The following is a 26,099-nucleotide window of genomic DNA, read 5'->3' as shown; positions in this document are numbered from 1 at the left end:
GTATCTGCCATCTGAACACTTCTGCTTGGAGTACCAGCCAAAGGTGCAATGTACAATCTTGTATTAACCATTGCAGCTCCTCTAAATAAAAGTACAAGCTAACCCCTCTTAATACAATTTACAATTCTACAGACCATTATATTGAAGTTCAAACTGTAGTTAGGAAGCAAAAAAAAGGATGCACTTCCACTCACACCACCACAAAACTAGCTCCTGCTTGTTGGAGCACAGGTCATTAACCTGTAATACCATTTAAGATCATGAGAAGTAGCAGCAGAAATAGCACCTTCGGCATACAATCAATATCATGGCTGATCCACTAACTAAACTTCTCTGTCAGTTTATACTCATTCCCCAATTCCATTTAAGTCATAAAACTTTTTAAACTATGGGTTGAATATACTGAAAAAAAAAGAGCATTTACAATGCTCAAAACTTACTCTATTTAGTCCTTAAAATATTTATATATTTCAATGAAATTCTCTCCCATTCTTTGAAGTTTCACAAAGGATAGGCCCACTTTATTCACTCTCTTCTCCAATGGCAACTGTCTCATTCCAGAAGATGATTAAGTGAATCTTTGCTATACCCTGAGTAAGCCAAACATGGTTCTTCTTGGGTAAGGATACCAACCTTTACTGTCTCACCAAAGCCCCATAATAGTAGTAAGACTTCCATACTTTAAAACTCCAACTTCCTTGTAACAATGGTTAACAGATGATTTACCTTCCTAATTGCTTGCACATTGATGTTATGAATTATTTACAAGAATATTCAAATCCCACTGCATTCAAATGTTTACTAGTCTCTCTGACCTACTATGCAATAAGGTATGTGTCTTCTATTCTTTTAATTGAAATTAATGCACCTACCATCTGAGGCCATTTAATTTACATTCCAGAATTTTAACTCACCACATGGAGTGGATTTGTCATCTTATCTCCTTAGTAAAGAAAACAGTATGGCACAGGAACAGGCTCTTTGGCCCATGATGCGTGCACCAATCCTGATGCCAATCCAAATTAATCCCATCTGCCTGAATGTGGTCTATATCCCTCCATTCTCTGCCTGTTCATGTGCCTAAATATCTTCTAAACTTCGCTATTACATCTGCTTCCACCACTTCCCCTAGCAGTGTACCAATCCTGATGCCAATCCAAATTAATCCCATCTGCCTGAATGTGGTCTATATCCCTCCATTCTCTGCCTGTTCATGTGCCTAAATATCTTCTAAACTTCGCTATTACATCTGCTTCCACCACTTCCCCTAGCAGTGTGTTCCAGGCACCTACCACTCTCTGTGAAATTAATTACTTTCTTCACTTGCCTTAGATCATTGGTTCCAGGCAATATAACTTTTAAAGTCTCTTCACTTGTTCACCCGCCTTTAGGCGTTTCTCCTATTCTTGACTCTAATAGAGCCACATTTATTTTTGCTAATGGCCTTCTCAGACAAATGTTTTTATATTTTGATAATTTACTCTCATATTCCATTTCACCTTCTAAAAATTCCTTGGCAATCTTTTGTTTATTTCTAAACATTCAAAGCTCAAGTTTGCTGCTCTTTTCAACAACATTGTGAGCTTCTTTCAAACTAATCCTCAATGTTTCTAGCTAGTTAAAATTACTGTGGAGATTTTATTCCAAAAGAATTTATAAATTGAGATTTCTGAATCTCTTTAAGTGCTCAGCATTGCCCAGCTACTGGTGCATCTTTCAATTAATTTCCCAGTTTAACTTGGGTATAAGAGATGAGTTGGCTATGTAATGAGCTGTTTAAATTCAAAACTCTCAAATGGAATATCCATTTTATCCTATGATCATACTCTCCTGAGGATCCTTTGCTACAAGATTAACTGTGTTTTACTACAGAATACTAAATCTGAAATAGTCTGTGCATTATAATACAGTGCGATTCATTCCAATTTAATCCAGCCACAGGTAACATATCCTTAGCACACTAATGATCCAGCAGCATTTTTCACAACAGTTCAATGGTGCCCAAGACCTGAATTCAAATAGGTGATCTGTAATTTGAAAACTATCTAAACTAATTCATGGTAGTAACAAACTGAAGTGGGAGGGCAAAAAAAACACTCATTTCCCACAGAAAATTAATTTTTATCCATTTATTTTCCAGGTACCATTGACCATGATCTGACTATAAGAATGTCCATAACACCTGTGTAATTACTATTCTTGAGTTAATCAAAAGTTTGTGATATAGAAACAGCAAAGACTGTTTGTGAAGAAGCTACCCGGACTGTGCTCTATACATCACCCTACTACAAAAGGAGGTGAAACAAGGACATTGAGATCTGGCATGTGGACAAGTCTTCATTTTGCCAACAGGTGGCAGCGGAGGTACAAGTTTAGAATATCCAGCTGGAATCTGAGACAATGACAACTTCAACAAAGCCTTCAGCACAATAAGCAGATGTCATTATTGTCCAAGAAATGCATTCACAAAAGCATCAGAAAGAAGCCAAGGCAATGAACACCAGCAATCACTGTATTGTTGAACGGGATGAGCGAATGAGGCCAGGATTAGCTGCCCAATGCCAGTAGTTTCTTTGACCATTTGTTCATCACAGAATGTGCTGTGGAATGAATGACCAATGGGATCCCCCATAATCCTGAATGAATTGAGAACTCAAACTTGCTGAAGTGGACTAACTTGTAAAAACAAAAAGTGCTACGTAGACACATTCTGGGACGATGACTAACTAGTAACAAATCCTTAACATATGCTCTCTTTAACTATATGTACTTAGCTAAAATACTTCTGTATTATTTTATTGCAGACACTTAACAACAATGTGTCTACTCTGTTACCTCAAAAAACACCCCAGCACTGTGTCCTAGGGAGGATCAATTTAGGGCAGGAGGTACAGAGGCCAATGATTTTGTTGCTACTTAATACTTGAAGCCATAACATGACATAAGTTCACAGCAGTCCCTTCACATTTCTTCCTTCCATCTGCTTTTCACAGAGAGTAAGGTGGGGACATCAGAATAAAAACGGAAGTAGCAGGCAAAACGGAGACACAGGAATTTCTGCAGATGCTGGGATCTGGAGTGACACATGCAAAATGCTGGAGGAACTCAGCAGGTCAGGCAGCATCTATGGAGGGACAGTTGACGTTTCGGGTCGAGACACTTAGTCAGGATCGTTGGAGCCAGAGGCGGCGGGGGCTGCGGCCTGGAGGGGGCCGGGGCTGAGGACCTTTCAGTCCTAACGAAAAGGTCTCGACCCAAAACGTCGACAATTATTTCCCTCCATAGATGCTGCCCGACTTGCTGAGTTCCTCCAGCATAGCAGGCAAAAGACAGTCAACCGCTAGGAATATGGTTTTTGCCATTATGCTGTTATTACCTCAACTCCTATCATGCAATAAAATTACTCTACACTCATGACTATGTGGCTAAGCACAGCTTAAACACCATATACAAATTCACCGATGACAAACACTGTTGTTGGTAGAACCTCAGATGGCGATGAGGAGGCCCACATAAGTGGGATAGATCTGCTGGTTGAGTGGTGTCGCAGCAACAACCTCGCACTCAACGTCAGCAAGACCAAGGAATTGGTTGTGGACTTCAGGAAGGGGAAGTCGGGAGAACACACACCAGTCCTCTTTGGGGGGGGGGTCAGTGGTAGAAAGGGTGAGCAGCTTCAAGTTCCTGGGCATCAACATTTCGAAGAATCTATCCTGGGCCTAACACATTGATGCAATCACAAAGGCAGGATGCCAGCGGCTCTACTTCATTAGGAGTTTGAGGAGATTTGGTATGTCACCGAAGACTCTTGCAAATTTCTACAGATGTACGGTGGAGAGCAATCCGACTGATTGCATCATAGCCTGGTATTGAGGCTCCAATGCACAGGATCGCAAGAGGCTGCAGAGGATTGTGGACTCAGCCAGCTCCATCATGGGCACAACCCTCCCAACCATAGAGGACATCTTCAAGAGACGGTGCCTCAAGAAGGCAGCATCTACCATGTTACCACCATCGGGGAGGAGGTACAGGAGCCTGAAGACCCACACTCAATGATTCAGAAACAGCTTCTTCCTCTCTGCCATCAGATTTCTGAATGGTCCATGAACACTACCTCGTTATTCCTTCTTTTTGCACTATTTATTTACTTTTGTAATTTATAGTAACATTATGTCTTTGCACTGTACTGCTGCTGCAAAACAAATTACATGTCATTTATGTCAGTGATAATAAATCTGATTCTGATTAACAGCAACAGGTTTGAACACATGTTACTGAGCCTTCACAGTCACAAATAAAAACTAGAATAGAATTTTGTAGTAAATGAAGACATCTTCTTTTAAGGCTTTCTCTTGGGTCGAGGATTAATTACTTCCCCTCCAGTTCTGTTGGTTCTGAGATGAGTGATGGGATCTGCAGACTCTGCCATAAGTGCAAAAGGAAGTGTTTGACAGGGCGAGTGAGTGAGCAGGGTAGGTGCTGTATTCCTTGTGCTGTCTTCACTGTTTTTCCCTACTCCTGGTATTGGTTTATTATTGTCACTTGTACCGAGGTACAGTGAAAACCTTGTCTTACAAACTGATCGTACAGGTCAATTCATTACACAGTGCAGTTACATCAAGTTAGTACAGAGTGCATTGATGTAGTACAGGTAAAAAAAATAACAGTACAGAGTAAAGTGTCACAGCTACAGAGAAAGTGCAGTGCAGTAAGGTGCAAGGTCACAACAAGGTAGATCATGAGCTCATAGGTCATAGTCGATCTCATTGTATAAGGGAACTGTTCAATAGTCTTATCACAGTGGGGTAGAAGCTGTCCTTAAGTCTGGTGGTACGTGCCCTCAGGCACCTGTATCTTCTACCCGATGGAAGAGTAGAGAAGAGAGAATGTCCCGGGTGGGTGGGGTCTTTGATTATGCTAGCTGCTTCACCAAGACAATGAGAGGTAAAGACAGAGTCCAAGGAGGGGAGACTGGTGTCCGTGATGCACTGGGCTGTGTCCACAACTCTCTGCAGCTTCTTGCGGTCTTGGGCAGAGCAGTTACCATACCAAGCCATGATACATCCTGATCGGATGCTTTCTATGGTGCATCGGTAAAAGTTGGTGAGAGTCAAAGGGGACAAACCAAATTTCTTTAACCTCCTGAGGAAGTAGAGGCGCTGATGAGCTTTCTTGGCCATGGCATCCACTTGGTTTGTCCAGGACAGGTTGTTGATGTTCACTCCCAGGAACTTGAAGCTGTCAACCTTCTCTACCTCAGCACCATTGATGTAGACAGGTGCATGTACACCACCCCCTTTCCTGAAGTCAATGACCAGCTCTTTAGTTTCGTTGACATTGAGGGAAAGGTTGTTGTCATGACAACTGATGAGGAGACTCAAAGTTTCCGGTGACACTGTGGATGTTCCTTGTCCATTTTGATTGGTCATTGACACAGGGTTCTCAAGTCAGTAAGAATGCTACAATTTTGAGAGGTTCCAAGAACATCACTGCTCTCCCGGTAATCCATTGCCGTGACAACACTTGCAGTACAATACTGGTTTCAGGAGTTGTGTAGTGCCGAGCATGCAAATGGCATGGTCTGTCCATCAGAGCTGCCCAAGTGTAATCTGAGCCTTAATGCTGGGAAGTTGGTCTAGGAGAGGACTCAGAGATTGGTCCACTGATCCTGCCAGTAGATTTGAAGGATATTGCAAAAGCAGCATTGACGGTAGCCCGCTGGAGTGTTAAAGGTACACGCTGCAAGGAGTAAATTTGGGGTAAATTGTGAACATAGAGGGGTTTTTTGATCTTGACCTTTGACACTTTTCTCCCCCCTCAGGCATCAAAGGCTGTTAAGTGCACCTGAAGTAGTGATAAATTCCGTTGTTGATGTCTGCCTTTGCTAAGGGATAAGGAGAGTGTGTTATGTTTTCCAGCATCTTGGCAGAGACCTTTATTGTTGGTATAAATGATTCTTCAAGCTGTGACTTCCTTAGGGCAAATTTGAAAACCAAAGGCAATTTCCAGTTCTCTCTCCTATTAGCCTCCTTGAAGGTCATGATTATGGCATCTCTGAGGTTATTGGTTTTCTACTGGACCTCAGTGTTCAGGTGTCTGTGGAGCTGTTTCTTTACCCTGGTGGAACTTACAGTCCATGAATGGTTGGTGTTTGTTGTTAATTAGCTCCTGGACCTCCTGGTCATTCTCATCAAACCATTCCCAGTTCTTCTTGGTGGGGAACGCCGAGGTCTCTACAAAAGTGCTAATTATGTTGAGACCTCAGGCAGTCCATATGCTGCGAATACTCTGAGGCTCCTGTTGGCTGGAAGTCAACAGGTTGTCTGTGAGGTGCCATTTAAGAAAAAACAATGTTTCTGGATGCTGAAATACTCAAGGACAAATTATATGCAACCTCAAAGTCATGACATTATAAAGGGTTTATTATTAACACAGCTAGGGAACAACATGAACTTCTTTCAAATGGTTAGAATGTGGAACATCAGAAGAGCTGATGTGAATAACAGACACATTCAATAAGAGGCTGAGGGAGAAAAGAATAGAAGGATATGTTGATAGGGATGGGTGAAAGGTTGTGTTGGGCGTAAAGATCGGAATGCATCCATTGGGCTGAGAGGAACATTTCCATTTTGAAAATACCTTCCAACTATGTTTAAATAAAAGACGGAGTGCAAAAGTAGAGAGGCATTCAAAAGCAGATTGAATTATATATAGAAAAACAGCAACATCAAGATAGCACAAAAAGGCAATGAGGCACTAAGTTATCTGATTTACTTAGTTTAGATATCATAGCAGATGGAAAGTTTATTTTTTTGGTATGTTCAGTTATAAAACAAAACTGTTTTAAGGCTAAATTTTACAAGCCTTTTGTGAAGTCTAACTTTACTGAAGCATTTTGGAGAATCAGCCACAAAGAACCACCAACTAATTTGCAGCATTCCTGTGAAAACTAAGATGCAAAATTGCTATTAAAGAATCTAAGCTTTAGTTCACAATGAAATTTGTTTTTGTGTCTGCTGTACTTATACAATGTTGACAGGTGGTGGACAGGACACTTGCTTACATAATGAGGTATGTTATTGAAATGTGCCAGCAGACTGTATTTTGTTCCTTGTACTAATGCCAATGAAATCTCAATAGCAGTAAGGCCAATCCTCTAAGATGAAAATTGCAACTTGCTGCTGAGTTTGAATGTGAAATTGTTTCAAAATGTAGTCTAAATAAGGCACAGCTATATCTCCTACTCTGTACTGCAGCAAGCCATCAAGAGTTGCAGCACAGTAAAACAATGAGGAAACAATGAAAAGCCAGGTTCCTACGCGGCACACTTAGTTCAGTTCATGGGAGAGTGGAGCTCTCCCCATATTTATACTTCCAAAAATTTGGCTCCTTTATTCTGCTGGCAGACTCTTAAACCAATTGAATCAAAATATGCTCAGCAGTAATATCAACAGTTCATTTGAAATGATGAATGCATAATTAAATAACTGCATTGCCGTTAATGTTGATTAACAGCTACTTCAAAGCAAACTGGAACAAGCCAAGTTGCTGGTAGGTAGGAAGCTTTTCCATCTCACCAGTGTTTAACCCTGCTTCTCCATGCAATTTGCACTGACAGTTCCTAATGTGCAATCTCCTGCAGTCACTACTACTAGAGTAAGCAAAGCAACCAGCAGAAAGATTTGTTTTAAGTGGGTCTTTCCTACTGCCATGACCCTTCCTGCAGCCAGAAACTATCTGTTGCATCAGCAGCACTGCAATTATTTATAGCAATGTCAATGTCAAATTTTGTTTGAATCCAGCATTGCACATCCTGCCCCATTCATTGAGAATAACAGACTGAGTAATGAGAAATGAAGATGTAGAAGAATGTTGATAGGATTAAATGATTTATGCTGCTCCACCTCCAGCCCTGTAAAACTTGCAATTAATCTCCCCATAAGCTTCAAGAAATTAGATTTTCTTCCTTACCTTTAGTTCATAATTTTGTCCCACATAATTTTCTGCACTTTGAAAGAGGGGGTAGAAAAGGAGGTGAATGAAGAAATTGTTGTCCTCTCACCAAAGATTAACTTAACAGAGGAAGAGCTGAGAAGGGTGAATTGGAGTCAAATGATGTGCAGAAAAAGGAGAGGGAAAGAAAAAAAAAGAGAAAAAAAACATGAAAATATTTTTAGAATAATTCATTAGGTAGGAATTAGATGACACACATTTAATGGTCCCATTACTAGTCCACAGAGGATGAGGAGCATGGTAGGAACAAAAACCTCACCATAAAGGAGACTCTGTGCACTTTTAAGCAGAGGACTTAACAGAGTTTAATTCAAATTTAGTGCACAAATACAGCAATTTCTTGAAACTTCTGGAGACAGTAATTGCAAGATGCTGGATATGTGGAGGAGAGTAATGCAAACGATGCAGAGATTTCCAGTGATTCATAATTCACGAGATTTTTTTCCTTTCCCAAAATTCTAGACAACTTACATGCAGGTCACAGTGTAAGCATTAAACTTGCCATTATTTTTCCAAAAATTCTACACTGATTGCTCAAGCCATTTCCCAAATTAGCTTTCCTTTGATGTCATGACCCTAGTACTTTGTATCCCTAGACAAATTGTCATGACTAGTTTGCAAATATGTGAGACAGCCATAGTTTGATGTAGTCAGATAGAAGAGCCACAAATAACACAAGACAGCAGAGCACCAAGTTCTGTCTTGCAATCTGCAAACTCAGCTATTCTAAAGCACAGCATGATCTCTCGTTTTAGAAAATGAGGAGCTGTTGTTGGTATAAACCAAGATGCAGGTGAAGAAACCTGAGGAAATAATCAATCCTACTATCCCAGTTTCACTATCCTATGTTACTACAATGAAACAGGGAATGTTATTGTGAATGGATATGTGCTATCTAATGAGGGAGTGGTGGACCAGATGCCTTTTTTCAAGGAACCTAGAGCTACAGGTGTGGAAATTTGCAGCAGAGCAGTGTTCCCACGAGTCCCACTTAATAGGATATTAACACTTATGTTCAATTCTTTTATCAGCAGAAACAAATCATCAGATCCAATTGATCAAAATAATTTGCACAGAAATACATTGCTAAAGTGGTGGGTATGTTATTGAACAAATAATCAATGCATTAATAATCATACAACCAGGCTGGGTTGGGGATTGGTTCTTGTAGATTAGTGTGCTTGTTCTGGAAAAAGAGTACACATTGGGAATCCTGTAGCTACTGGCTAGGTAAAAATATGTTTATTTTCACATTAGAAATGAGGATAGGTGAAGAACACAGAATGTTGGACAGGGTGGAGAGTTAACACGTGATGAAGGAGACAGGAATGAATTTGCTGACTGAGCAACTGGTGCAAGTGATAAGACTCTAGTATGAATGGAGAAGACTAGTTTATGCAAGGCAAGACAGCAGCATAAAGATGTAATGAAATGTTATTGTGATTGGTTATGTGCTATCTACGAGGGAGCAGCGGACCAGATGCCCTGTTTCAAGGAACCTAGAGCTACAAGTGTGGAAATTTGCAGCAGAGCAACATTCCCACATGCACACTTCCTGGAGACAAAAAATAAATGGATCATACTTACAAATCAACTATTAACAATTATCTGGAATAGACACTCAATCCCACCATTTAAAAGAGAGAATTTTTAATTCATTTTAAATCAGAAAGAGATTGGCTAGCAAATTAGCATAAAAAACCAACAGCTTTGAGTGATTCTTTAGGGAAGGAAAAAGGTCTGATCTGAACTATAAGCAACCGCTAGTCCCACACCAATGGAGTTCACTTAAGTGTCCTCTGAAGTGGCTTAGAACTGCTGTGGTAGTGATGACCCAAAGATGTGATTGCTTAAGAGCCATAATTTTCAAAAGAGTGTGAACTTTAGAAGAGTGAACTTTAGAAGAGTGAACTTTGATCTATGTGGCCGAACCAGTTGTTTATACATGAATCAACGATGTTCAGGTAATACTGGAGTAGTGTTCTTAACAAGGACATAGGTCACCCAGCTCTTGATTTGTTTTTGTTTATTATATTCCTGGAAGTATACTCAAAAACTCCTGAACACTTTTCTGCTGAATTAAGTAAAACTATAAAAATGAATGCCCAAGAAGGCCACTGCCATCATGGAAGGAAATGAGGTAGCTTCTGATGCAACAGGGAAGTATTGAAATAAACAGTTCAATCAATTTACAAAATAATCTCCAGATACACGGTCACACAGAATGAGTACACGATAGCAGCAGAGGAACATTTAATATGATTCCTTTGCAAAGATTTCCTCACTCAAGGGATAAATAGCGATTCAGAGTCTCTGAGCAAATAGACTGTTTCACATCCAGTACAGACTTGTCTAAACTTGCTCGTTCCTCATATTTCCCTCCCACAATTTCCCACCTAACATACAGATCCATCCAAGCCTATCCTTCTTCAACATATCCTCCTATACTACAGCACGTATTCCTGCAAATGCAAATTCTCCTTTCACATGCCACCTCTTCCTTCCAATCGGTATTCTACCAGCACTGTTTTTAAACATGGCATAGAAGAGTCTTAAAATCAAAAAATACCATAGAAGACTAGAATTATTAAAGTTCTGAGCTGACCAGAGCTGTATGAGGTTTTGCTCTTGGAAACATTGATGTATGTGGAAAACAACAAAGAAGAAATTTATTTACCCATTCATTTGGTGCATCTTCTATTCCAAATACACAGAGACACAAATATTTTGTTTTCCATGCAACAGCTCCTCAGAGTGAAATATATAAGAAAGAAATTCCCTAGTGAAAAAAAAGCTGCATGGTCTTTAATAATTTAAAAAGTACAGCTCTTCTACTCTGAAAATACAGATAAAGATTTTCTTTAGTTAAGTTGATAAATATATTCATAGATGGTAAACAAAGGGAAGGACATTTGAAGGAATTTCACCAGTAAATTGTGCTAATGCACACACCCATCAAATAGTATTCATGAATGGAGAAGGGAAATTTTTCAATAGCGTTCCCAAATTCTCTGCAAAATAGTCAATTCTCTGCAAGTCAGAGTATACGATGTAAATCCATAGTAATCTGCACTCATCACATTTATAAGGTCATACTTATGAGTTACTCAGAACTATTAACTTCTGAGTTGCAATATTTTGTAATTGCAAAATTATTATAAGATCAGTTGTAACAATACTGAACTATGAATACACAACGTATAGTTAAAAATCAACAAAAAGGTAATAAAGATGGATATAATTGAATTTAGAGCATTAAACAAGTTCTTATTCATCTGTAACCTCAGAAACATAATTCTGAAATAACTGTGAATCTTCCTCAAAGGAGATACAAGGGTGGTGGTAGTAGAAAATACTGCAAATGCTAGACTTACGACATTAGAGCAAAGAAAATACCTGGCAATGTCTAGTGCTGTAACTTTAACATGTGATGATTAGGTTGGATTTGTTCAGTGTCGAGAGGATTAAAAAGCGTGAAACAAACATTCCACTTACAGAACAAATATTCCCTCACTGAGAGTCAAAACAATTCAAGAAAATATGAAAAACATTTTTCCTGTTTATAAAGAAACACTGATCTGTGTCATAAAAATCTGTATTTGTTTTTTAAATCCTCTTCTCATCCATTCATTAAAATATTTCAACAAATATGAACAAAATTTCTGAAATCTCACAACATTAGTTAACTGAGCTATCTTGACTTAATTCAATGCAGAAGCAGCCAAGGAATACTTACAATTATACAAATTTATTGGTGTTTAGAATCTTAGTGAGATTCTATCAGTTATATTTTATATTATTAAAGCAGGTATTTTAAATTAGTGCTAAAGAAAGTATTCAAGATAAGATTGAGTTTTCTTAAAACTGCAGTGAATACACACCTAATTTAAAATAAAAATGACTTGCATTTTATAACATCTGCATCATCCTTACAGGACATCCCAAACTGCTATGCAGGCAACGAAGTACTTTTGAAGTGTAGTGATTGTTGCAGCCTAGGAAACACAGTAGCCACTTACACCACAGGAAGATCCCAATAACAGCAATATGATAATGACCAGTTATTTGAAAAATGCTGAGCGAGAAATAGGTATTGGCTGGGACACTTGAGATAATAGAACCCATTGTTAGTGGAGTAATGTTATATTTTATGTATAACATTAAATTTAAGAAATAAAATTTTTGAAGGATAAATAAAAACATACAGGTCAAGTACACAACTCTCAGCCACTAGACCAAAATGTACAACAACCTCATTTACATTGCTTCCATAAATGTTTCTGATGACTGAAGAGGGTCAGATTCGAATGCACTAAATAATTCAACGTAACTGTACTGTGTAATGAATTGACCTGTATGATCAGTATGCAAGACAAGTTTTTCACTGTACCTTGGTACAAGTGACAATAATAAACCAATGCCCTAGGTGCTGGACACTATGGATGTAGCACCCATTATGTTATATGCAGATTAAATGTGGATAGTATATGTCAGACTACTGAGGAGAAAATATTAAGGCACAATGTCAATCCCACAATCAATTCCAAAAACAATGGAAAGATTGTCATTGGTCCCAAAGGAAAATCATGCTATGATAGAAGACAGAGGGTAGTGGTGGAAGGGTGTCATTCTGGCTGGAGCTCCATGACCAGTGGTGTTCCACGGGGATTGGTGCTGGGACCTCTGTTGCTTGTGATATATGTGAAAATGTAGATGGGTGGGTTAGTACATTTGCAGACCATACAAAGATTGATGGCATTGCGGACTACGAAAGAATACAGCAGGATATTGATCAGTTACAGTTATGGGCGTAGAAATGGCAGAGTTTAATCTGAGCAAGTGTAGGTGTTGTGCTTTGGGAGTTCAAATGTCAGGCAAAAGTATACAGTTTATGGCTGGACCCTTAATAGCACTGATGTGCAGAGGGCTGTTGTGGTCGAAGTCTATAGCTCACTGAAAGTGGCCAGACAAGTAGACAGGGTGGTCAAGTAGGCATGTGGCATGCTTGCCTTCATTGGTCAGGGCACTGTGTATAAGAGTAAGGAAGTCATGTTGCATCTATGTAAAACTTTGGTTTGGCTGCACTTGGAGTAGTGTGTGCAGTTCTAAGCACCCCATTACAGGAAGGATGTGGAGGCTTTGGTGCAGAAGAGGTTTACTAGGATGCTGCCTAGATTAGATGGAATGAGTACAAGGAGAGGTTGGACAAACTTGGGTTGTTTTCTCTGGAGTATCAGCTGAGAGGAGATCTGATGGAAGTTTATAGAATTATGAGAGGCATAGATAGGGTACACAGTCAGGGTACACAGTCAGAATCATTTCCCCAGGGTAGAAATATCAAATACTAGAGGACATGCATTTTTTTTTAAAAGAGGCTTTTAAATATATGCATGCACATGCAGGGAATGGAGGGATATGGATCACGTACAGTTAGAAGAGACTGAGTTTAATTTGGCAAGACATCATGGAGTGAAGGGCCTGTTCCTGTGCTGTTCTATGTTCCATTTGGGGGATAGACAAGGTGAATGGTCACAGTCTTTTCCCCCCAAGAGTAGGGGAGTCTAAAACTAGAGGACATAGCTTCAAGCAAGAGGGGAAAGATTTAAAAGGGATCTGAGAAGCAACATTTTCACACAGAGGGTGGTGGGCATATAGCATGAGCTGCCAGAGGAAGAGGTAGAAATCGGTACATTTATAATGCTTAAAAGACACCTAGACAGGTACGTGGATAGGAAAAGTTTGGAGAAATATGGGACAACGTGTGGAAATGGAAGTAGCTTGAGTAGACAATTTGGTTGGTATGGATGAGTTGGGCTGAAGGGCTTGCTTCCATGCTGTACAACTCTATGAGATGAGGTAACAAACCTCAATGTGTTCACCAATTTGTATTACACGATTGGGGCTTGATCCCAATTAATTATATTTTCTCACTGAATGCATATGACATAAACAAATTACACCACACCTATTTGTATGATATGGAAACCAAGTAGAACCACCAAAAGAACGAAGCCTCTATTGGGCTGCACAACATACCATGGTTATTTAAACTTGCCCAAATTGCTGCATCTAATTGTTCCTCCTCAGTCATTCCTCCTGTATAGCCCGTCCTGTCATATGGGGTATCATATCTGGAAGAACTATTCCCAGAGTAACCTAGGGTTTGCAAAGACAAGTTACAATTAAAACAATATACTGACATGGAGAAAATTATATATTTTTTAATTTAAAGTATGAGTAAACTAAAAGATTCCATCTCCAATGCAGTATTTTATTTGTTTGAAATTGCAAAGGTTGTTGGCAAAGCCAGCATTTATTATCCCTCCCTAGTTGATCTTGAGGTGGTGATAATGAGCCACCTTCTTGAACAATGCTTTTAGATAGGAAGTTCCAGGATCTAGAACCAGTAATGATGGAAGACCATATAACTCATGTCAGGATGGTACAGAAGCTGTGAGTCTGAAATCAAAACATCTGCCTGGTGCTACTTGGGAAGGCTTGAACCAGTGTTGTATGGGGGTGGGAACCAGAACAGTAGGTCAGCAGAAGGAGTGATCAGGGAGAAGGCGAAGATTAGATCATGCTTAATAGTAAAAACAGGTAGAAATGATTAATTTTAATGCAAGGAGTATAACGGGTAAGGCAGATGAGCTTAGAGCCTGGATTAGTACATAGAACTACGATATTACGGAAACTTGTTTGAGAGAAGGGCAAGACTGGCAGCTCAACATTCCAGGATTATCAATGTTTCAGACGTGACAGAGGGGGATGTAAAAGATGTGGGGGAGTTCCATGACCGATTAGGGAGAATGTCATGGCCGCACTAAGAAAGGAGATCTCGGAGGGCTCATCCAGTGAGGCCATATGGTTAGAACTCAGGAATAAGAAAGGTGCAATCACTATGATAGGCCTGCTAATAGCAGCGAGAGCTAGGGGAACAGATATACAGGCGTATCATGGAATATGTATAAACAACAGGGTTATTTGTGGTGGGCGATTTAACTTCCCCAATATTGACTGGGACTCTTCAAGACCCAGGGGCTTAGATGGGGCAGAATTTATTAGGTGCATCCAGGAGGATTTCTTGAAACAACATGTAGATGGTCCGAGAAGAGATGGGGCTGCCCTAGACCTTATACTGGGGAATAAGCCTGGTCAGGTGATGGAAGTTTTAGTGGGAGTTCCATGTGTTTATCCAAGCTCTCAGTTCATCACCCTTATTCCTGATACTTCTTGCATTTAAGTAAATGCACTTTAGCCCATTCACCTTTCTACTTTCTTACCCTATACTCTGCTTCTCCTTCCTCAAAGCTTCTCCATATGTTAGATCTGACTTTACTCCATTCACTTTTTCCACTGACCTACCCCTCCAGTTCCCATCCCCCTTGCAAACTAGTTTAAACCCTCCCGAACCACACTAGCAAACCCGCCTGCAAGGATATTGGTCCCCCTCAAGTTCAGGTGTAACTCATCCACTCTGTACAGGTCCCACCTTCCCCAGAAGAGATCCCAATTATCCAAAAATCTAAATCTTTGCCTCCTGCACCAACTCCTCAGCCACGCATTCAACTGCCATCTCCTCCTATTCTTACCTTCACTATCACGTGGCATTGGTAGCAATCCTGAGATTGCTACCCTTGAGGTCCTGTTCTTCAGCCTTCTGCCTAGCTCCCTAAACTTGCTCTGCAGGACCTCATCCCCCTTCTTACCTATGTCATTGGTACTAACATGTACCACGACTTCTGGCTGCTTTCCCTCCTGCTCAAGAATGCTGTGGACCCAATCAGAGACATCCTGGACCCTGGCACCTGGGAGGCAACATACCATCCGGGATTCTCGCTCACGTCCACAGAACATCTTGTCTGTTTCCCTGACTATCGAGTCCCCTATCACTATTGCCCTCCTCTTCTCCTCCCTTCCCTTCTGAGCAGCAGAACCAGTCCCAGTGCCAGAGACCTGGTACTGCCGCTTGATCCCTGTAGGTCATCCCCCTCAACAGCATCCAAAGCAGAATACCCGTTATTGAGGGGAACAGCCTCTGGGGTCCTCTGCACTGTCTGCCTGTTCCCCTTCTCTTTCTCTGCCCTGACAGTCACCCATCTCTCTGTCTCCTGGACCCTAGAAGTACCTGCTTTGAAAGGGGGGGGGGGGGTGGGCGGTGGTGGGGGTGACTGCCTCCTGATGCACAGCATCTACATATCTCTCTCCCTCCCTGATGCTCCGCAGTGTTTGAAGCTGCGACTCCAGCTCATCAATCCTCCAGCCTCATGCACTTACTTCTTCTGCAAGGATCAGTGTTGGGACCTTGGTTGTTTGTAATATATAAATGATTTGGATGAAAATGTAGGTGGCTTGATTAGTGAGCTTGCAGATGACATGAAAAAAGGCGGAATTGTGGATAGCTGGGAAAGTTGTCAAAGGATAAGGCAGGATAGAGCTGTTGGAGATTTGGGTGGAGATTTGGCAGATGGAATTTCATCCAGACAAGTGTAAGGTGATGCATTTTGGGAGGTCAAATGCAAGATGAAAGTGTACAGTAAATAGCAGGACCCTTAGGAGCATTGATGTACAGAGGGAGCAGGGGGGTGGAAGTTCAAAGCTCCCTGGAAGTGGCAACACGAAAGGACAGGGTGGTAAAGATGATGTCTGGCATATTTTCCTTCATCAATCAGGGCATTGAGTATAAAAGTTGGGGAGTCACATTACAGCTGTGTAAACATTTGGTTAGGCCACATTTGGAGTACTGTGTGCAGTTCTGGTCACCACACTATAGGAAGGATGTGGAGACTTTGGAGAGGATGCAGAAGAGGTTCACCAGGATGTTAAAAAAACAAACTGCTGGAGGAACTCAGCAGGTCAGGCAATATCTGCAGAGGGAGAGGGATGGTTGACATTTCAGGTTGAAACCCCACATCAGGACTGAGAATGTAAAGGGGAGTTAGCCACTTTAAAAGGGTGAGAGGGACTGGCAGGCGATAGGTGAAACCAGATGAGGAGGGAGATGATGTGCAGGTGGAGCCAGGTGGGGGAGGGAGAGTTGGTAGATGGCAGATAGCAGCTGGTGGGTGACAGGTAGGAACAAGTAAGGGCCGTAATTTCAATTTTACATTGAGTCAGAAAAGAAGATATAGTAACTTTTAAAAAATGTCTAATCTGTTAATATCGAAAAAAGTGTGATCTAGGCAAATTGTTTTTATTCGACAACTGTTTGAAAGATTTAAAAAAAAGTTATCAATGAATAAATCGCGGAAGCATGTTATTCCCTTCATTTTCCATAAAGAGAAAGCTAAGTCGATTCTAGATGGTTGAAAGAAAAAATTAGGCTGAATGGGACTTGATAAGTTAAATTTGTTCAATCCAAAAAATTTACAAAATTGAAACCATAATCGTATTGTATGTTTAACTACTGGGTTAGTCATATGTTTACTCAATTTAGTAAGTGCAAAGGGAGTGAGGCTCCTAAATAGAAACTAATGAAAATCCTTGCACTGATTCATACTCAACGTATACCCATTTGGGACAATGAATTACATCTAAATCTTGTGCCCAAGAAATTAAATATCCGATATTAATTGCCCAGTAGTATAATCTGAAGTTAGGCAGAGCCATACCACCATCCTTTTTTAATTTTTGTAAATATTTTTTGTGTTTTTTTTAAATTTGAAATTATGGAAAAAAATTTAGGTCTTAATCCTTATCAGAAGGGCTTGATAGCAATAACTTATGATCTAATTATGAAAATATGTCCAGAGACACTTGATAAAATTGAGAATGAATGGGAAAGAGAACTCCAGATACTTTTACCTACAGAGACATGGAACAAAACTCTTCAATTAGTTAATACATCTTCCATGTGTGCCAGAGGTGGTTCACAGGACCCATACGCCTACGGATAAGCAAGCCCGTTTTTATCACTATATAAATCCCACGTGTGACAGATGTAAGTCGAAGGTGGCTTCCCTGACACTTATGTTTTGGTCCTGCCCTCTTTTGGAAAAATATTGGAAAGACATTTTTAACATTATTTCAACTGTATTGAATATTGATTTACAACCTCATCCTATCACTGCAATTTTTGGGCTACCAAGGATGGAATCTGGCCACTTATCTGCTTCTGCTTGCCGTGTGATTGCCTTTGTCACGTTAATGGCCAAGCAATCCATTTTGTTTAAATGGAAGGATCCAATCCCTCCCACTACTTTTCAATGGTTTTCTCAAACTATATCATGTTTAAACTTAGAAAAAATTAGGAGAGGCACTGTTGATTCTTCGCTTAAATTTGAGGAAGCTTGGAGTCCATTTATTCAATATTTTCATATGACATAAATCCCTTTTCAATAACTTTTGAACTTAGAGGAGCGGAGTTGACGACATGATGATGCTCTTTTTTCATCGAGAAATATCAGTCCAGTTTTTTTTTCTTTTGAAATTTTTCTAGTTTGTTTCGATTTATTACTTATAATTTCTTTTTGATTTGGAGGTTCTTTTCTTTTTTAATTATACAATAAATCTTTTTCTTTCCCTTTTTGATTTTTTTTCTATTATATTCGCTTACTAAGAGACCGTGGGGTCTAGAATATATTTTTTATTCTTTGATTATATATGTCATGATTGTCCTCCCGATCTCTTTGTATCACATGTATAACCATTGATATTATATATATTAATCTGTATTAATTTGAAAATTAATAAAAAGATTAAAAAAGAAAGGAACAAGTAAGGGCTAAGTAAGGTTCCAGTGTAATTGAAGGATTGTAGTCATCTGTGTTGATATAAAATGCAAAAATCCAACTTTTGGTTAGTAAGACTATTCCTACAAGGGATTAAGGAAGATGCTGAAGGTAATCTCTGGATCAGAGACAGTAACAAACAGAAGGTAAAATCTAAATTCATAAATATCTGATCATTATCTTGCATACGACTAAAGCAACATTTACAAATTGAACTTAATGACTCGTAAACCATGCCTGGCCTTTCTGAGAGCAGGTTTCTCTCAAAGATGTGGGCACGTCACCCATGTCCCATTCACAGCCGGCTTAAAACTTCTCATGTCCTTCAAGGGCATCAAGACCTTGGGAAACTTGCCATTCTGTATTGAAAGGGTTCTCAGTACAGGCTTTATGTAATTTGTTGACATTGACAAGGAAGGATGGGAGGACCAGATAGGATTTCAGATAGGACTGAAATTTGTAAAATAATGGCTGAAAATTGGGTGACGGAAAAGAAATGTTCAATAAATGGAGTCATCAACTGTCGGGATCAAGGAGGAGAAACAAGCTGCAGCTACTTTTATACTTAGTGACCTTAATTATAGTGGCGGGAAGTGGGATTGCAGGGTCTAGAGTAAAAAGAGATGGAGAATATTGTTGTGCAAATACATTGGAGGAAATTGGAGAGAAAGGGAAGATTAGAGGTAGAGTGACTGCTTGGATTTTGATAAGCAGTGGGAACAATCAATGAAGAAGGGCAAAACAGTGTTCTGGAACAGATTACGTTCAGTGAAAAAGATGAACCTGTGTAAGCTACTCAGTTCCTCAAGATTAGTCACAACCTAATTAATGGGTGACCAATCTGCACCTTAACACCTGAAACATCACTATTAGCAAACGTCCTTTTGGAAAGGTGAAGACTTGGTTGATGATACAGGTGATAAGTAGATGCGGAGTAAATTTTGAGGGAGAGAGTTTGGAAAGAAAATACAGATCTAGAGGGGGAGGGGCAAATATAGTTCAGGAACAAGCTGAAGAAATAATGAAAGAATTGAGACAATTTATAGTGATTTCAACAAAGAAGCAGGTGCTGGCAACATATCTGCTCTTAGATGACCACATAACTATTTCTGATATTTCCCTATCCCAATTACAGTATGGAATGTGAAATTAGCTTAGGAAAGTAAATTCAAACTAACCTCGGTTATTGAATCTGGTTTGTTGTCTAGAATAGTTGCTTGATGAAACAATATCTGTCAAATAAGAACAGTAAAAATCTGTCACAGAGGACTGAGGTTACCAAACATATCTGCAAACCCCAGCTTAAGATATTTGTTCTTTCTGGGCAACATGTTGCCTCATCTCCACATTAATTACCATTTATAAATAATTTTTAGTTTCACCTTGCATCCCTTTTCAAACATTGCTGCCCCCCCCCACACAACCCCCTCCATATTATTTACCTATTTTAAAAAATAATTGAGATAAGTAGAACCAGTCATATCAGTAGCTTCGACTACTTTAACTACCAGCATTTTATATTTCCCTTGTGACGTTGGAGGCTATTTGGCCCATCAAGTCTGTGCCAGCTTTCAGAACAATCCCACTTCCCACTTATTTCTCTGTAACATATTCTCCCTCATGTGCCCATCAACTGTCCCTTCCCCCAAATTTTCCTACCATTCACCAACACAGTGGGTATTTTACAGTGGGGCTAGTGCCTCACAGGGATGTGGGAGGAAAGGGGAGCACCCAGTGAAAACACAGGCAGTCACAAGGACAGACATAGAACAATTACAGCACAATTCAGGCCCTTCAGCCCACAAAGCTGTGCAGAACATGTCCCTACCCTAGAAATTACTAGGCTTACCCATTGCCCTCTATTTTACTCAGCTCCATGTACCAATCTAACAGTCTCTTGAAAGACCCTATCGTATCAGCCTCCACCACCATTTCCGGCAGCCCATTCCAAGCACTCACCACTCTCTGAGTAAAAAACTTACCCCTGACATCTCCTCTACATCTACTCCCCAGCACCTTAAACCTATGTCCTCTTGTGGCCATCAATTCAGCCCTGGGGAAAAGCCTCTGACTATCTACCCAATCAATACCTCTCATCATCTTATACACCTCTATCAGAGAAAGTGTAAACTCCACACAGAAAGCACCCAAGGTTGGGATTGAACTTGATTAACTGGAGCTGTGCATTAGCAGCACTACTTGCTGTGCCAACCATTTTCAGTCAAGACACATATTTTTAAAATTAACTCCCATATGGTCTTGCTCAAAGGATGAAAAAATATTTTTCCTCCTTTGGACATTCAGAAACTTAACACCATTAACATTTCAATTTACTTAAGTTCTGGCAGGGCAACTTCCTTAACTATAATTTTTATTGTGCAAGTAAAGTTCAATTCATACCATAAAATAAATGGATTAACAGCTGCCTTAAAAAGGAAGTGCTAAGAGAAAGTGGTACAACCACCTTGACAGGCTCCATTAAAAGCTGCCCAATGGAAAATATTTCACAATTGTTCAGAGTGGTGCAGGACTGGATAAGAAAACACGGGTCCCCAAATTCCTTGACCTTTCTGACTAACTCCTGCTTTATCGCAATTGGACACCTACAGAAAGGTTACAGACTCAAGAGTTGATACTGATACACCAGTTCCCAAAACAAACCAGAATTGTAGGAGTCCTGGTAGGCTGACCCCCTGCCCATGCCTGCTAATCCATCATCGTGGCGAGATCTTCAGAAGCCTTTCATTTGCACCCAGAAAAATTTCCACTGTTGTTTGTCATTTGAATGATTTGAATGAGAACGTAGGTGGCATGATTAGTAAGTTTGCCGATGATGTCAAAATTGGTGGTTTGGTGGACAGTGAAGAGGTTTGTCTAAGGCTACCACAGGATCTATATCAACTGGGGAAAGCAGGCCAAGGAATAGCAATGGAATTTAACTTGGCCGAGTGGAAAGTTACACCAGACCAGGACATACACAGGGAATTATAAGGCCTTGGTGAGTGTTGTAGAACAGAGAGACATGGTACAAGTACATAAAAGCACATAATTCCCTAACTGTGGTAATACAGGTAGAAAAGGTGGTGAAAAAGGCATATGGTATGCTCCCCTTCATCGGGCGGGGCATTAACTACAAGAGTTGGGATGTCATGTTACAGGTGTACAAGATGCCGGTGAGACTGCACCTGGAATATTGTGCATAGTTCTGGTCACCATATTAAAGGAAGGATGTAATTATGCTTACAAGGTGCGGGAAAAATTCACAAAGAGGTTGCCAGGACAGGAGGGCTCAAGTTATAAGGAGAGACTGGGTAGGCTGGGATTGTTTTCCTTGGAGCAAAGAAGGCTGAGGGGAGGCCTTAGAAGTTTTAAAATCATGAGGGGCATAGACAAGATGAATTGTCAGTCTTTTTTCTTCAGGTTAGGGGAGTCTAAAACTAGAAGGCATAGGTTTTAGGTGAGGGGGAAAGATTTAAAGGAGATCTTATAAGCAAGTTTTTCTACATGAAAGGTGGTGGGTATATGGAACAAGCTGCCTGAGGAAGTGGTAGAGGCGGGTACAATTAAAACATTTAAAAAACATTTGGACAGGTACATGGATAGGAGAGGTTGAGGGATAGGGGCCAAATGCAGGCATACAAAACTTGCTCAGGAACTCACCTTGGTCAACATGGATAAGTTGGGCCGAAGGACCTGTTTCCATGCTGTATAACTCAATGACTTTATGACTCAAATATCTAATAGAAGTTAGGCTCATATGTTCTAACGAAGGATTATAGATTCAAAATATGAAATATGTAATATATAATGTATAATATGTAATATTACACTATGTAATATTTATCCCTCCAAGATACTTGTGTAATATTTTTCCTTCCACAGATACTGTCTAACCTACTGAATGTCCCCAACATTTTTCTCTCTTACCTAACCTGAAATCCAGGTCTGGACCTCTAAGCAAGCAAAGGTACAGTAGAACAAAATTCTATTTCTGATGAAAGTCAATGAACTGAAATGTTAACATAATTTCTCTCTCTCTCTCTCCACAGATGCTGCTTGACTTGCTGAATTTTTCCAGCATTTTGTCTGTTTTTCAGATTTCCAGCAAAAACAGTATAGTGTCATAACATTTATCTTTTGGGGAATAGCTGAATTCCCCACTCCTCAATCTGGCCACCTGTTTTGGCTATGAGGCAACTGGTAAGGGTCACCTTAAATATACATTAATTAAACATCAAGGTCCTGCTTCTTCCATACACCATGTTCCTTCTAAATTTAATTAATATGAAGTTGAAGCTGTAGAACTTAATAATGAAAAGGAAAGTATTCTCATTTACCTGACTCTATGCACACATTGATTGCTGATTCATGGAGCTGCCTATAACCATGAGGGCCAATGAGGAACCACAGCCTACACGTTGCAAGTGTCCTTTAAGGAAAGCATCTACATTATCAAAGCCACTTTACTTCCATCACCTTTAAGGTGAAGGACAGCAGGCACATGGGAACACCACTACATACAAGTCCTCCTCAAAAATCAAACAACATTTAACTTGGCAATCCTTGTTCTTTCATTGTAACTGGATTTGGAACTTCCTAGCCAACAGCACAGTGGGAGTCACTTCACCACAAGGACTGCAACAGTTCAAGATGGCAGTTTACCAGCACCTTCTCAAGGGCAATGAATTTTCAGTAGAGCACACATCCATAAAATAAGTAATTACTGTTATAGAAACCCACATAGACTCTCAACCTCACAGGCCTCCGAGTACCCTTACACAGTACCAAAGCTAGCTTGCCAAACTTCTAGGTCGTACAGAGAAAAAAAATCGCTGCTGTTAATTGAGAGCTTAGGGTCAACTTTCATCAGTGTCATTCATAATTGTTCATACATTCAACTATGACATCTTCCTATGCTGGATGATTATTTATTCTTGTGTAGCTTTCAACGGCAGACCAGTGCATAAAGTATGTGGAAGACCAGTGCATAAAGAGAATACTCTGGATATTATGGGAGTAATTCCCCAGCTTTTGGACCTTTACTTTGAGAGAAATGGAGATAAACTTTGAGTTCAATTCAATATTTCATGGAAAGACAATTAAATCATTGGAAAAAACTAGAGGGGAAAAAAAGGCCTGCAGATGCTAGAATTTAGTTGAAAAAAAACAAGATACTGGAGGACAGGTCCTGAAGAAGAGTCCTGACCCGAAACGTTGACCGTCTGTTTTTCTCCACGGATGCTGCCTGGCCTGCTGAGTTCCTCCAGCATCTTGTTGTTAAATCATTGGAAAACCTTTCACAATTGAACCTACGGCATTTGACAGAGTCTTTGAAATACAAGCCAAGATATGTTGTCCTGAACAAAAAAAATTGGTAATATTTTAGTCTAAGGAAGCAGACTGATGAACAACTTCAGCTTGAGTTGAGCCCAAGAAGGTACAAGAAAGAATCAACAGAATATCATATGACTTTATTTTCTAGAACAAATATTAATATGAATAAATAATGAAAAATAATTCAGAACCATCAGGGGTGGTTTGGAGATGATCGAGGTTCTTGCAAAGTTTTTCACGGAAAAGTTTAAGCATTTTTACCCATTTATCCATTCTCTGTTATTGAACAGCAAAACAATCCTGCTTTCTGTAGAAGACAAAAAAAACTAGTGTCTTTGCATTTGGATACAATGAACACTAAATAAATCGTTCGAAAACATTGGTATGGGATGGGAGCATTTCACCCAAGCCGACAACCGTTCAGTTGATGGGTATGCACAACTGCCACTAAAATTACTCCATTTTCCCCACCTCCTCCTCAACACAAGGGAAATATTAGCTGAAGAGAGCTGGAGTACATCAGAAGAGAATGGCATTCAAATCTGGTTCTCCTGATGAAAATTAATGCATTAACATCCCAATCACTGGGTCTTGTTAGGACCCAGATATAACTGGGAGATTGGTTAGGTAGCTCAAGAGAGCCAGGGAAGCACACACTCTGGTATTTGTCAAAAGTCCATTAGTTTCAAAGTGGAAAGAAAAATTAACATAGGTAGTCAATTCAGTGATTACTGAATACTGTCATGAACAAAATTTTAAAATAGATATTTTATACAAAGAAGGTAAAAAGCTGTTTATATTATTGCATTTTTAAAAAAACTGAAGTAAATGTCTTTGCTTTGTTTTTGTATTTAGTGATCTTGGATTGCTGAAATATATACTTGAGATAATTAGGTTCAGTGCCACATGATAAGTTGAAAAGTACAAAATGCATTCTGGTGACTAAATAATGAAAGGTTATAGAACAAATAGATGATTGTACTTAGTGACCAAGGAGGGAGGATTGTTGCCTACCAGCACACGCTTGCATTAATTTCTTCAAGGGTCCTTTGATGTACAGCAGCCCAACAATAATACCAGAAAGATGGCCAACAAAAGATGAGCTAAGAAGAAAAAATAAAGTTTTTTTTACCAAAACTCTTAGACTGAAACTGCTGGAATACTGTCTGCAGAACTGTTACTCTAGCATTTCACTTTAGTTTCTTTGCTTCTTCTTTTAAAAAAAATGAGGCAGATCTGAATCCCAGGAAGTCTATGGATCTATTCAAATTACTATTTAAAAATGAATGCAAAGGCAGTTAAAAAGCAATGAAAATGGTTCCTTTCTCTCCCACAGAGAGTCTTTAAGTGGTCTGTTGCCACAAAGACCTATCTGTAACACCCACTCCAAGCTGTATATCTGTATGTACTATTGCGCAACTAAAAAGGAAGCTTATTGAAATATAGGTCTGTTTCATTATAATAGGTCACATCATTAACATTTTAACCAGATAAAAATGCGAAGAATACTCAAAACTTCATGCTAGATTTGGGAAAACGCTTTTGTTTTAAAATTCAGAACACACCACGATATGTATGCAGTTTGGGGCTTTTTAACCACTTAACGTTTAGCCTCACACAAATAGAATTTGAGCAATGTACCAGCAACCAACACTGACTGAAACCCACCCAGCAAGAATGCAGAACTGCACCCAGCCTCGTCAAAAAATGGGTTAAGAAATTACCCAGTTTTAAACCCTTGTATCATAGCCTTTCAAATGTGCTTTTCATTGCATTCCTTCCCAGCTACATGCGTTTGTTAGTTCACAGGATAAGCTCCAGACATGCTCCAAAAGCCTCTATAAATAATCATGCAAAATTTTGCATCCTTTCCAATCACTATGCATAAAATATATAGTCTCTGCTCCAGACCTCCCAAAAGGGCATAGCAAAGATTAGAAGCTTATTGTGGAAAACTTAAAATGGAGAGCATCTTTGCCCTTTCACCTTACAGGACAATGACACGTACCTCCAATACAGTTA

The 26,099-nt window shown here is 39.7% G+C and overlaps 1 protein-coding gene across 2 annotated transcripts in view; it reads right to left on the bottom strand.

Annotated features, from left to right (window-relative positions):
• The window catches only part of rhbdd1 (rhomboid domain containing 1), a 61,217-nt gene that overhangs the window by 10,914 nt on the left and 24,204 nt on the right, over positions 1–26,099 (bottom strand). Inside the window, exons 4-7 of one of the 2 annotated variants that reach the window (XM_052018804.1) lie at positions 25,092–25,180; positions 19,922–19,975; positions 14,050–14,169; positions 11,895–12,008 (exon numbers count right to left, since the gene is read on the bottom strand). In XM_052018804.1, coding sequence (XP_051874764.1) covers positions 11,923–12,008; positions 14,050–14,169; positions 19,922–19,975; positions 25,092–25,180 — 349 coding nt within the window. In that variant the 3' untranslated portion in view covers positions 11,895–11,922. The remainder of the gene's footprint in view (positions 1–11,894; positions 12,009–14,049; positions 14,170–19,921; positions 19,976–25,091; positions 25,181–26,099) is intronic. The other variant, XM_052018803.1, reaches the window with a different exon arrangement.

Source organism: Pristis pectinata, chromosome 6, assembly GCF_009764475.1.
Source record: "Pristis pectinata isolate sPriPec2 chromosome 6, sPriPec2.1.pri, whole genome shotgun sequence".
NCBI lineage: Eukaryota > Metazoa > Chordata > Chondrichthyes > Rhinopristiformes > Pristidae > Pristis > Pristis pectinata.
The sequence above is the reverse complement of the archived record's forward strand: the minus strand, read 5'-3'. Positions and strand labels throughout refer to the sequence as shown.